The following is a 14,727-nucleotide window of genomic DNA, read 5'->3' on the forward strand; positions in this document are numbered from 1 at the left end:
TATCAGAACACATCCTTCAGTGCAGTATTAAATGGTAGTCACTTTTTAACTCAACAAGTCTCCAAATTATTCCTCCTGTATACAGCATAACACAGAACATTAAAAGCAATATGACATCCTGCAAAAATACAGAATATGCAAGCTAATATTTTATATTTCTTTTAAGGATACTGAATTATTATGTTATCTGTTGTTTTCATCTCTGGAAAAAATCTGTTTAACAACTATCCCATCATTAGATTCTAGTTCTTTTTTAAGGAAGATTTCATGCTGATTACAATTAAGTATATTTTCTTGGTCTGAATAAATAGTGTGTTCTTTCATAAATATGACTACTGTCACTTGCATGATGTTACTGTTAGATATTATTTCTGTAAGAAAACATGCTTTACGAGCTTTCAAGAAACAACCACCTCTCTGAAGGTCCCAGAAGGATCTTTTAGCAAATGTTCTTCTTTTTCTCCATTTAATAGATCTTGTCTGGAATTGGGTAACATGAATCTCCATGTATAGTCTGTCAGACCGTCGAACAGCCACATTGTTGAATGTCATGTTGTTGACAATGCAGATCGTCAAACCCCCACACCCCTCGCTAATTATATATACCAGCTGTGAGATCTCATTACAGTGGGGAAAAGGGTAAATTGCCTGATCCCCACTGTAACACAATCTCACTCAAAATGCTTCCACAGCCTGCATTGTCGAAGAGATGATATGTTCGACAATCTGACATAGACCCCCCCCCCCATGTATATCCCTAGAATTTTGAAATTCCTCTAAATGAAACTGGGACAAAATGTCAGCAGTATAGTTATTGTACCCCTAGTCTTTGCTTTTCTTTGAAGGACACATTTTTGCATATGCATTAAGAACTGGTTGCCATATGAACTTCATTACCCTTTCAGATTTGCTTGCCTTGGTGGAAAGAATATTACTTACTACTTGTTTGCCTAAAGTAGGAAATGTTTTTCTTGTTTTGCAGCTTTCGCTTTTTCACAAAGATGGCTGTTAAAGTAGTCAGTTTCCGAGTAATGATATCATGCAAAACATTTTTACCTATCTAACTGGTAGATTAGAAAAGGGTAAATTATATATTATTAAAATAACACATCATAACCAGAGCTACTAATGAGATTTGTGCTGAATAATTATTCTACTTCTCAAAAGAGATGCTGTTGTATTGTTTCAAGAAAGTCTAAAGATTCTGACTTGATATGCCCAATAAACATTGGTGCTTGATATATTTTAAATATTTAATTAATTCATTCATTTTTTTCTCATGGTACTTATTTGGCACAAAGTATCAAACTAATCCTGGAGTGCTGCTTTTCATTATGGGGATTCACAGACAGACAGACAGACAGACAGACAGACACACACACACACACACACACACACACACACACACACACACACACACACACACACACACACACACACACACACACACCATATCTTTGAAACCTGTTTCATCAAGATGTCAGCATAAAATCTTCAGTTACGCAAAACCTTAAAGCAGCAAAAATATTCACCAGGAAGGTAACCACTTGGCCACCTTGGAGGTATTTGCCCTTTTTCCCCACAATAGTGCAATCTAAGAGTTGGTATATATAGTTAGGGGGTGGGGGGAGAAGCTCCCCACGTTGGTGGGTTTTAATTGCTTTGTTGTGTGCATGTTGTCCTGGTGGCCAAGTGATTAGTTACCTGGTGAATGTTTCCACTGGTTTAAGGTTTCGCTAAGTGAAGATTCAATATTGTCATCTTAATGAAATGGGCTTTGATGGTATGGATTTGCTATATACTGAAGTAGACTCCCCCCCCCCCCCACACACACACACACACTTACACACACTCAACTGTGGACAGTTTTGATTGAGTACCAGTTTACCTGTAACATGAATAAACTGGAATATTTGATAAAACTCATTGCAGACAATGAGAGAATGTGTTTAGACTCCACACAGAAGGCACCCCAGGTCTGATCCAAAGCGAAATGCAGTGGCACTAAAACTATACTATGTACTATCAAATCTTCTAGTCTTCCAAGTAAAAGCTTTATTCAGTGCTGTGACTCACCAAGGCTGAGACAGTACATCACCAGTTATACCTTCTCCATCAGTATGCCTTTTGCCTCATTCACTAGGTATACAAGATCCAGCACTTAAATACCCAGAAAAATATACTGAATGAGCTAAAAGTATGCTTGCTTGAGAACTAACTATGTAGAAACTGTTTAGGGGGGCACACAGTTTTTCCATTTGTTCACCTAATAATAGTAAATCATTATCCAAGTGATGTATGTTTGGGTTACCCATGACTTGGTCTCAGACTAAATGATTAATAGAAATAAAAGCTTCAAATGTTGTGCAAATCAGACAACAATCCTTGAAATATACTTTTCAAATAGAGCTTTTCTCCCCTGAAAACTAGCATAGCACCCCTCTAGCTAGTTATATTAGGAGGGGTATCTGAATGCTAACAGTACAAACACTTTAAACAGTTGTAGTTTCTTCAGTAATATGTACCAGAAGAAGTGGTCTGGCAATTTTTAAAAGTAGTTTGCCCAGGATCACATGAGATTAAACAACTTTGCTGCTCAGCTTTCCGAGCAAGGTATTTGGACCACCTTTGTGGGAAAATAAATGAAACTTACTTTTTTGAGGGCATTTTAGTTTGTCTTCACTGGCTGGCTAGAACAGAAATATCCAGAATTCAGGACTGGCAAAAAGTTTGGCACAGGTCACAATTGTCTTTTGGTACTAAGGAATACTATACCAAAATTCACAAATAAATTGTAGCTTTGCAGTACCATTTTCAAATGCAACAACTATCACTATTCCTAGTAGGCAAAATTGCATTGTTTTATACTGTGCAGATTTACTAGCTAAAGTTTTTTTAAATTCATTTGTTTACCAGGAAAGTCAGACTTGGAACGAGCCAATTTTCAACGGAGGCCCAAGGAGAAATGCTTCTTTGTAATGTGGTAGGAAACTGAAGCACCCAGAGGAAACCCACACGAATGCAGGAAGGACATGCAGACTCTGCACAGAAGGCACCCTAGCCGAGAATCAAACTGGAGAACCCCTTGCTGTGAGGACAACGCTACCTCTGCACCACTGTGCCGTCCAAGTTTGGCCATTGAAGTACGGATGCCACATGCCAAACATGTCTGCATCTGAGGTGTGAACAGAAAATATTCCCGTTTTACTAAGCTGACTTTCTATACATTGACAAGTACTTGAAAAGAAAGGTTAGAGATTCAAAGCACATGTGCTAACAGTTGTGTCAGAGCCATAGAATGATGAAATATTTAGTGTTTTTCATATAAAAGTCAAAAAAGTATGTATTAATTATCTAAATTATAACTTTAACATACTTTGTACAAAAACAGATACAATTTAAAGTAATAATGTGCATCTGTTTAACTTTGTAGCCCAGAATGCAGAGATAATATTGCTGATCTTGCTGTTGTTGAAAACCTGTTACTAGTGCTACAAGAGTATGATCTGCTTTCTAAAAGGTATGGCACACTTCTGTTAGTAACATTAGAGCTATGTTAAGGAATTTGCTTCACATGTATATAAATATATATTCTGTAAATCTAGTAATGGCCTATTTCTGTGGCTTCAGGGAACTTTTGAACTAAATTCCTAATTTTTCATTTTTAAACATCCTCTGTTTTTGGTAATTGCTAACTATAATGCATTCTTCAAAGTATTTAGTGCAGAAATAGTGCAGGGTTATTATTGCCATATTAAAAATACAGGTGAGATTCAGAAACATGCAGTATGTATTTCCAACGCACAGAGGAATGCAGGGGAAAAGACCATCTCCTAATTCAAACAGATGAACAGCAGAGCTTCACGTGTGATGTTTTATTATGCATGAAACAGACCATTAGTGTACAGCAGATGAGCAGATGATTTACACAGCATGGATAGGGGTATTACTATTGTTCAGGGAGAACTATACTGCATGCTGAGACTACCTGAAGGAAAAGTGTTATATGACATTTCAGAGATGCACTAGCAGAAGGGAGTCAAGTCTGCTGCTGTGAAAATATTGCTTATGAACCCTCAGCTGCTTTTCAGCAAACACAGGGAACAAGATCAATGTTCCTTTATGTCAGCAGACTTAGAAAACAAGGTCAGTATTCTTTTGTATTTTCTCTGCATGGTTACTGCTATGGTCGGACCTATGTCAGATCCAAATCTACCTCTCAGGGCTTCGGCATGGGTGAGCTCGGTGCCTACACCAGCCTCGGAGCCCGCCTCCTTGGTGAGGGGGAAGTCTCTTGGCTCTTTGGAGTCAGAGGCTCTCTTGGATCTGGGTCATGGTGCCTTCGAGGTCATGACGAGTGTGCTGTCACCCCAGATGGCTCCACTCTTGGATCCAAGCACTCTTCCCCCAGAAGTGCCAGTGTCTGCCTCACTACCATCCCTTCCCCCTAGGCATAGAGAACTGATGCCCCAGGGTGCCCCATTGGGTGAGGTACTCTCTTCTGAAACCTCCACAGAGGACCCCTCTGGAGAAGTCCCTCAGAAGAGAACTTGTAAGAGGAAACATCTAGATTCCCCTGAGGAGTCTGTTACTTCGGACATAGACTTAGATGACTTGGAAGGGTCCCCACGGTCACCCTCCGAGGATGTCTCTTTCGCGGACATCCTAGAAATCCTTAAGCAGAGAGGTGGCTGGGAGGCCATTAAACCCATCTGAGGATGAGTCTGTGTACCTGGAGGCATTTTGTTCTTGACCCTCCACCTCTTGGGTGACTCCTCCTTTCGACCAGCTCCTTAACGTAGTCAGTCGAAAGTTGTGGGGCTCTCTAGATTCGGTGGAACCTGTTCCAAGGAGGCCCAACAAATTTATTACTGCCCCCTGCAATAAGGAATTTCTGTCAAAGGGTGTCCCGGTAGATGCTATGGTGGTTGTGGCGGCCACCAAGAAGGAATTGTCTGAGACTTCCTCATCTGTCCATCCACCTAACAAAGAATCTTGAACAATGGACACATATGGAAAGCTTATGATGTTATGTAGTCCTATCTCACCTCCATTATTACGTGTGGGTTCGGAGCCGATCCTCTGCTCTGACTCGGCCGCTTTCAAAAGTCTGAAAACTTCTGATTGGCTCATGGATAGGAGGTATCCTGTGGTGCATGAGCACATTCCCCAGATCTCGTTTGCCGCGTCTTCAATCAGAAGCCTCTTTTGGTTGGCCGTGGCTAAGTGATTCCATTTTATTATTATTACTGCTTATTAAGAGTTTTTTGCTTCTAGTGAAGTTTTTTCTGTCATAGTCTTTTGCTGACAGTCTTATTGTGATTACCGATTTGTCCGGATTTGACTGTATTGCCATTTAAAATTTACTTGGGCCTGTTGGCCATTTGTGTGTGGTATCCCGTGAGTGTGTGTTATTTTTTTTTGACTAGACCATCTAACTTAGAGGTTCTAGTTTGGTCCCTGTTTCTTTTCTTGCACTAGGTTTGTTTAAGTTAGAGAACCTAGTAACTCCCTTTTATATTATGTTGGTGTTAGGGCTAGATCTGCTTAAGTTAGAGGATCTAGTTCCTCTCTTGTTGTGTGAGTGTGTTGGTTATCTCTACTGCCATTATGTCTAAGGAACCTAAAGAACACAGAGAGTCAGGCTTTAAAAAGTGTATTAAATGTTCGCAAAAAATGTCCATCACCGATGGACAATAGCATCTGTGTGTACTGCTTAGGGGCCATACATCTACAAGAAACTTGACTCTTTTGTCATTCTTTTAGCCCTAGAGTACTCCAGGAATGGAAGAATAAGCTGATTTTGAAAGGCATGTTAAAGCCTTCATTCGAGGAAGACCTATCCAATTCTTCCTCCTTGGCTAGGTTGCATTCATCTAGAAAGGATAAGGGCAAGACCTCTAAATAGCTTTCTCCGGCCTCAGCTTCTGTCTCTGAACCTCCACAGAAGTTACCAAAATTGGAGTTGGTCTCTGTCTCTTTGGCTCCACAGTCTTCGAGGCCGATTAAGATTTTGGACACAGACCCTGCAGTATCGGCACTTATTGTTTCGGCGCCGATCACTAGCAGTCCTCTTCAGAGCCAGTCAACGGACATTCCACTGGTCTCCCCTACTCTAAAATTGCCTATATTGCAGAGAACAAGGTCTCCCACACTGTCCTCCAGATCCTCCAAGAGCCTATTTGAAGAAGACATCAAGAGAGTGGTGCTCAGACTCCACAAGTCGTCGGCCTTGCCAAAATTTTTGTCAGCTCCGACCCATTCGGTCTTGGAACCAACTCCTGCTACCGATCCTGCTCTCTTTCCTCCTCCAGCCCAGATTGGGCCTTTGGAGCCGATATTGCCGGTACCGACTATAGTGGTGTCCTCAGATCCAGCACCCCATGTGGTTGTCTTGGAGCAGAGTTCTGCTCCGACACTCTTGGCGCCATCCGAAGTGTCTAGGGTCCGAAGCTCCTTGGTCTGCCCTGATGGGGACACTTGGAACCGAACTTCTTTGGTGCCGAGTCTACCTCTTGCTGCATTGGCCCAAGTGAGCTCAAGACCCTACATCATTCTCGGAGCCAATCCTTCTGGAGCCATCAGCACCTATGCTCTCTTCAGAGCCGGGGTGTCGTTTGGAGCTGGAGGAATCGGTCTTCGTGAGGATGAGGAGCATGTTGGATAGTTTATCCACCCCACGTAGAAGGACTGATGCTATACTCCCGACTACAGTCTCAGAATCTTCTCTCCCCCAGGATGGCAGACACCCACAGCCTCAGGACCCCCATTTGAGTGGCCCCCGATCTTCTGAGACCTCCCCAGAGGACCCTGCTGAGGAGCCCCCTCAGAAGAGATCATGTAAGAGGAAGCATGCAGACTCCTTTGATGAGTCCGTCACATCTGACACTGACCTCGATGAGTCAGAGGGGTCCCCTTAGTCGTCCTCTGAAGATGTCTCTTTGCAGACATTTTAGAGATCCTCAGGCAGAGAGGCGGCTGGCCCACCATTACCCCATCTGATGAGGAGTCAGTGTACATGACGGCTTTCGGGTCTTAACCCTCAGCTTCATGGGTGTCTCCTCCATTTGATGAATTACTGGATCTTGTGAGTCAGAAAGCATGGCAGACTCCTGATGCCGTGGAACCGGTCCCCAGGAGGCCAAATAAATTTCTTTCCGCCCCAAAAGACAAAGAATTTGTATCCAAGGGCTTACCTTTTGATGATATGGTGGTGGCGGCGGCCACTAAGAAGGAGTTAGCAGAGACTTCCTCTTCTATCCATCCGCCCAATAAGGAATCCAGAACGATGGATAGGTACGGGAAGCGTATCTTCTCTTCAGTGGCTTTTACACTCCGATCGCTGAACTATCTATCACATTTTATGAGACTTCAGAGAGATCTCCAAAAGGATTTAGGAGATACTCTTCACAGTACCTCTACTGAAGCAGTCCCATCTACAGTGTCTACTCAGTTGACTACTCTCAAATCCATCGTTAACTCCTTCATGTGGCTGATCTTGTACACAGCTGATGGCACGAGTAGGGCGGCATGTTCAGGAGTCTCCTCAAGGAGACATTCCTGGATGCATCTATGCAACTTTGCTGAACCTTTCAAGTCTGCATTCACTAATGCCCCATGGACGGATCCTTTCTTTTTGGACCCAAGGTGAAAGATACCCTCACCAGGTGTAAACATGAAGGAAAGACTTTCTCTGCCGTGGGAGTCCATTTTACCGTTCCTTCTAGACCTTACCCTAAAGGTTAGAAGAGCGGTAAAATGTGGTTCAAGAAATCACAGAGACCTTTCCAAGATACACAGGGTGATTCCTCCTTCAGAGGCAGAGGAGGCCCACAAAATCACGGAGGTCACAATTCCTTTTGTGACGTCCCTATCAGCGTTCCTGATGTGGAACCTGACTGTGTATCTCTGGAGCTGGTTGGGGGTCGCCTGTCCTTGTATCCAGAAGCCTGGCTAAATCTCACTTGAGACAAGTAGGTACAAGACATTATCACCATAGGTTTAGCTATACCCTTTTCCCTTCCACCACGCCTTCCCAAAAGGATCCCAGATGTACCACCCAATCACAGAGATCAAGCGGCTATAGAGATAGAAAAGCTGCGATTAAAAAGAGCCATCCAAAAGGTCCCAGTAGACCAGACAGGATTCGGAACATACTCCAGGTTCTTTTTAGTTCCAAAAAGAACAAGAGACTGGAGACCCATCTTAGATCTCAGCAGGTTAAATGAGTATGTAAAGAAGTCCACGTTCCGGATGGTCACTCTACAGTCCATACTCCCTCTATTAGGGAAAGACAGCTGGATGTACTCAATAGATCTCCAGGATGCCTACTACCAAATAATGATGGACAAAGCATCAAGGAGTTACTTACGCTTCCTGCTGGGAGCCAATCATTACCAATTTTGGGCGCTGCCCTTTGGTCTCACCACAGCCCCCTGGGTGTTAACCAAATGCATGGCAGTAGTGACAATTCATTTGAGGCTTCAGGGAATCCAAGTCTTTCCATATCTGGAAGATTGGCTCCTGACCGCCACCACCAGGCATCGTCTAGTTCAATCTAGAGATTCCACAATCAAGCTCTGTTCCCAGTTGGGAATCTCTATAAACTGGGAAAAATCCTCAACTTTGCCCACTCAATCTATAACCATTATAGGAGCAAACATAGACACGATTCCAATGATAGGCAGAATACAGAATCTTGCACAGCAAATTTACAGGATACTTCCTCTTCGAAGAGTCAAAGTGAAGGTGGTGTTACAGCTTCTTGGAACAATGGCGTTGACCATAACCTTAGTACCATTAGCAAGACTACATATGAGGATACTCCAATGGCTGCTGTCATCCCAGTGGTCCTTTCAGCAGTTGCCTGTGCATCACCAGATACTGATCACAGATTCATGCAAAAAGGATCTCCGCTGGTGGATTCAGCCAGGTCATCTTACCACAGGGACTCCCTTTGTACCTCACCAACCCATTGTCACTGTGACCACGGATGCCTCCCAGATAGGGTGGGGTGGCATTATCTAGGCAGGACTGTCCAATTCACATGGCAAGATCAAGAGGCCCATCTGCATATCAGTGTCCTAGAGATGAGAGCAGTGCTTCTAGCATTGCAAGCACTTCACGACTTTCTCCCTCTAGGGACGATAGCTATCCAGACAGACAACATATCGGTGGTTTGGTATCTAAACAAACAAGGGGGAACCAGATCATACCCTTTATGTCAAGAGGCCCTGCGAGTTTGGAGCTGGGCGATTTCTTCCCAACGCTTTCTCATTGCAATGCACATCTTGGGGACATCTAACGTGATAGCGGGCAAGCTAAGCAGGGCAATATTGTAACCTCACGAATGGTCCTTGAACCAGAAAGTAGCCCATCTGATCTTTCACAAGTGGGGACAACCCTGCTGCAATCTCTTTGCTAGCCCCATAGGTTCATAGGTTGGTACTAGACTATTGGCCCAATTCCCTGGCTATTTCTTCCCACACTATTTACTTCCCTGGACCCCTGTCTAGCAGGGCGACTGACGTGATCCCTGGGGTGAATTTCCTTTCTCCCATCCAATCATTAAGGTTCCTTTTGAAGAGGGCCAAAGAGGCACTCTGCTTGACATGTATGGGCAATCTATTCCAGAGTCTGGGGAGTCTCTGGGTCAGGAACCTATCCCTCCAGCATGCTTTGTTTATTGTGATGACAAGGTTTAGATGCCTGGAGCATGTGGCTCTGCAGGATTGGGATTACTTTAAGTGTAACATGTCCAATAGCTCTGGGTTTGACATGGCCTTGTATGTTAAGCAGAGATCACCTCTGAGTAGATGATATGCAACAGAGTATAGCTGGAGTTTTTTCAGGTGGTCAGCATAGGGCATCTGCTTTTAGGCCTATGATGCAGCACCTATTTCTCCCTCATTCCCCCTCCGGGAGAGTCTCCAAGAGATGCACTCGTCCACAATTGGCCCCCAGGACTCCTTTATGCTTTTCCTCCTTTTCCACTCATTCCCAAGGTCATACAGAAAGCAATGTTGTTGGGAAGCAAGATGATCCTCATCACTCCTTACTGGTCTCGTCAGATTTGGTTCCCTTTTCTCGAGCCTCACTGTTAGACTACCCATGGACTCTGGCCCCAGTGCCAGACCTCTTGACACACGTCAGGTTCTCTTCACCCCCATCTCCACACTCTCAAACTGACAGCATGGCTGCTCCATTTCTGTCACTAGTCAGACTTCATGATCTGTCTCCACCTGTAACCCATATTATTACCTCTTCTCACAAGCCTTCGACTAGAAAATTGTATCATAGTAAATGGAAGAGATTTTCTATATGGGCACATAACAGAGAAGTTGATCCATTTACAGCTCCCATTACTATTGTTTTAGAGTTCCTTTCAGAACTCTTTCACCGGGGTTCAACAGCTGCTACACTCCGAGTTCAGTTAGCAGCAATATCCAGTTTTCATGTGGGGATTAATGATTCCAGTCTTATGTCTCACAAACTGTGCAAATCCTTTCTTAAGGGTTCCATGATGTTAAGACCTCCTGTTCAAGACCCCATTCCTCCCTAGGATCTAAATCTAGTTGTGTCTAGACTTACTTTGCCACCCTTTGAACCCAGCCCATAGCTGTCAGTTGAAATTCCTGTCTTGGAAGACTCTTTTTCTGGTAGCAATAACCTCAGCCAGACGAATTTCTGAACTACAAGCCCTATCAGTTAAACCTCCATATTTAATTTTTCACAAAGATAGGGTTTCTCTCTGGACCAATCCTTCTTTTATCCCTAAAGTCTGTTCTCATTTTCACTTAAACCAAACAATCGAATTGCAGTGTTCTTCCCTGATCACACCAATAAAGCAGAGTATAGATTCCATCAATTGGATGTGCATAGGCAACTGCATTTCTATTTCCACAGAACCAAAGGATTTGGAAAATCAGCAGCTGTTTGTTTCTTTTGCTGAGACGAGAATGGGCTTGGCAGTTTCTAAGGTCACACTATCGAATTGGATCTCAAGTTGCATTTCCTTCATTTACATTTCTCAGGGAAAGGAGTTACCCATTAAAGTCAAAGTGCATTCTACCAGGTCTTTTTCTACTTCTGCTGCCTTCCAAGCCAGGACGCCTATTGATAATATATGTGCAGCAGCAACATGGGGCTACCCCTCATACCTTCAATTCCCATTATAAATTGGATTTAACTTCCATGGGTAGAGCCTTGTTTGGTTCCACGGTACTCGGGAGTATTTTCCAGTGAGCCACCCATCCAAAATGCTAGGGACACTGTCCCACATGTAATAATGGAGGCAAGATAGGACTACATAACATAAAGAAGTTATGTACTCACTATAACGTTCCATGTATGTAGTCCATCTCGCCGAACATTATTACAAACCCACCCTCCAGCCCCAGGAGGATCTGGAAACAGTTTTTCTTTTTCTACAGTGGTTTATACCATAAAGGGCACCTTTATTACAATTTATTCTTCCAGACCTTTGTCCTTTTTTTTCTGACTTATTCTGATAGACTAGTAGTAAACAAGATCTGGGGAATATGCTCATGCACCATGGGGTACTTCCTAGCCACGATTCAATCAGATGTTTTCAGGCTTTCTGAAGCGGCCGAGGATCCCACACGTAATAATATTTGGTGAGATGGACTACCGTAATGGTACACTCAGGTTGCTGAACTACTTGACTCATTTTGCCAATTTTCAGAGGGATCTCCTGAAGGAGTTAGGAGATGCCCTCCAAGGTTCTACAGCTGCAGGGGGTCTCAGATAAGGTGACTGCTCAGCTTGCTACCTTAAATTCCGTAGTCAACTCCTCTATGCGACTCATATCATATGCAGCTGTTGGAGAGATTAGGGCAGCAGGTGCAGGAATCTCCCTAAGGAGGCATTCCTGGATGCACCTATGCGAGTCTGCTGAACCCTTCAAGTCTTCCTTTATAAACGCCCCTTTTGATGGCTTGTCCTTGTTTGGGCCTAAAGTAAAAGAGACTCTGACCAAATGCAAATAGGAAGGTAGGACTGTCTGCCGTGGGAATACATTTTTCTCTCCCTTCAAGACCTTACCCCAAAGGTCAAAAGGGAGGAAAGATGTGGTTCCGTAAATCCCAAAGAGTTTTACCGGACGCATGTGGTGACTATTCCACCAGGGGCAGAGGGGGAAACAATAATGGAAGACACCAACCTCGCAGCAGAGGGGGTCCGCAAAACCAGGGTGACAGAGGTACATTCTCTGATAGGCCCTTCCAGTGCTCCTGAAAGGAGGCCCACCTGTCCACCTCTGGAGGCAGTCGGAGGCAGATTATCACTGTACCAAAAAGCCTCCTAGATGTTACACAAGACAAATGGGTACAGACAATAATATCCAGAGGATACAACATACCATTCTCTTCCCCACCCGCACAACAAAGATCAGTCCCGGATATTTCACCCAGTCAGAGGGATCAAGCTATCATAGAAGTTCAAAGGTTGCTAGAGAAAAGAGTCATTTAAAATATCCCAGCAGACCAAATCGGATCTGGAACTTACTCAAGGTTCTTTTTAGTTCCAAAAAAGACAGGGGACTGGAGGCCATTTTGGATCTCAGCAGACTAAACAAGTCAGTAAAAGAAATCAAAGTTCCGGATGGTAACACTGCAGTCAATACTAGACAGTTGATTGTGCTCTGTAGATCTCCAGGATGGGTACTACCACATCAAAATGGACAGGCGGTCCAGGAGCCATGTACGCTTTTGGCTGGGAGCCAGTCATTACCAATTCAGAGCTGTACCCTTTGGTCTCACTGCAGCCCCCAGAGTGTTCACCAAATGCATGGCAGTAGTTATGGCTCACTTGAGACATCTAGGATTCCAAGTGTTTCCGTATTTAGACGAATGGCTCCTGACCGCTACCACCGACCATGTACTAGTCAAAGCAAGAGACACCACAATTCATCTGTGCTCTTAACTGGGCATTACAATAAATTTTGAAAAATCTGCCTTGTTGCCATCATAACAGATTTCTTTCATAGGAGCAGACTTAAACACAAAGGACATGGTAGCAAAACTTCCTCATGACAGAGTTCAAACACTACAGCATGAAATATCCCTCTAACTCAATCAAAACAAGGTACAGGCAAAGTTTGTTCTAAAGGTACTTGGTACACTGGCAGCAGGATTATTCTAGTACCCCTTGCACGTTTACACATGAGAGTCCTTCAGTGGTTACTTTTTGTCCAGTGGCCCATGCAGGAGCTACCCATGTCCCACAAGATTATTATTACAGATTCCTGCAAGAGGAACCTGCATTGGTGGCGTCAATTAACCTAGGTGCTTCTGGGCAGAGTGTTCATTCCCCCACATCCAGTAGCTACAGTGATAACAGATGCTTCCCAGATAGGGTGGGGGGGGGGGCATTATCTGGGAAAGATGGTCCAAAGAACTTAGCAGGACAATGAATACCACTTGCACGTCAATGTCCTAGAGATGAGAGCGGTGCTATTGGTGTTGCAAGCATTTCAGAACTCCCTTCCACTAGGAACAATTGCAATCCAGATGGACAATATGTCAGTCGTGTGGTATATAAACAAACAAGGCGAAACCAGATCCTACCCCCTATGTCGAGAGGCTCAGAGAGTATGGCAGTGGGCAGTCTCCCCCCAATGTTTTCTGATAGCAACACGCATCCCAGGGAGATCCAACATGATAGTGGACAAATTGAGCAGAGCTATTCTAATGTCTCATGAGTGGTCCCTGAAACAGGAAACTGCGAATCAGATTTTTGCAGTTGGGGTCAGCCTTGCTGTGACCTCTTTGCCACATCCATGAACATGAAATGCAGCAACTACTTTGCCCTGATCCCCCCACCAGGGGAGGCACCAAGGGATCCACTTGTATTCGATTGGCCCCCGGGTCTTCTTTATGCCTTTCCACCTTTCACTTTAATCCCCAACATTATACAGAAAGCTAAGTTATTGGGATGCAGGCTAATACTCATCACTCCATACTGGCCTTGTCACATTTGGTTCCCCTTTCTTTGGCCCCATCTACAAGAAGAGCCCTGGATTCTGGACCCAGTACCAGACCTTCTGACTCATCCATCAGGGACTCTTCTTCCCTCAGTCCACACCCTAAAATTGACAGCTTGGCTACTCCACTTCCAATCTTAGCCAGGCTTCCAGATATATTCTCTGCTGTAAAACACATCCTAGTCTCATCTCATAAAACCACAACTAGGAAACTCTATGCGAGCAAGTGGAAAAAGTTTTCTTGTTGGGTCTCTGCCAATCACATTGACCCTTTCACAGCCCATGTAGCTTGCATTTCAGACTTCTTAGCAAAACATTTTCATGAAGTCACAGCAACAGCCACCATTCGAGTTCAGCTAGCCACCATATCGAACTATCACATTGGCAATTTGGGTTCAAAAATGATGTGTCACAGACTATGCAAAGCCTTTTTGAGAGGTACATTTTTGTTAAGGCCTCCAATAAGAGAACCACCTCCTCCTTGGGACATCAATTTGGTACTGTCTACTTTAATCCTTCCACCATATGAACCAGCTTCTTCCTGTCATCTAAAATTTCTAACCTGCAAAATGGTCTTTTTGGTAGCTATCACTTCAAATAGGAGGGTATCAGAACTTCAAGCACTATCTATACGCCCTCCCTACTTAGTTTTCCATAAAGACAGTCTCCCTTAGAACTAATCCTTCATTCCTTCCCAAAGTTTGCTCTGAAACTAACTTAAATCA

General features: G+C 43.8%; 1 protein-coding gene across 1 annotated transcript in view; it reads left to right on the forward strand.

Annotated features, from left to right (window-relative positions):
• NEK10 (NIMA related kinase 10) overlaps positions 1–14,727 on the forward strand; it is a 3,576,599-nt gene that overhangs the window by 1,597,026 nt on the left and 1,964,846 nt on the right. Inside the window, exon 12 of the mRNA XM_044064761.1 lies at positions 3,434–3,520. Within this exon, the coding sequence (XP_043920696.1) occupies positions 3,434–3,520 (87 nt within the window). The remainder of the gene's footprint in view (positions 1–3,433; positions 3,521–14,727) is intronic.

Source organism: Protopterus annectens, chromosome 3.part0 (assembly GCF_019279795.1).
Source record: "Protopterus annectens isolate FY-2018-M chromosome 3.part0, PAN1.0, whole genome shotgun sequence".
Classification (NCBI taxonomy): Eukaryota; Metazoa; Chordata; order Ceratodontiformes; family Protopteridae; genus Protopterus; species Protopterus annectens.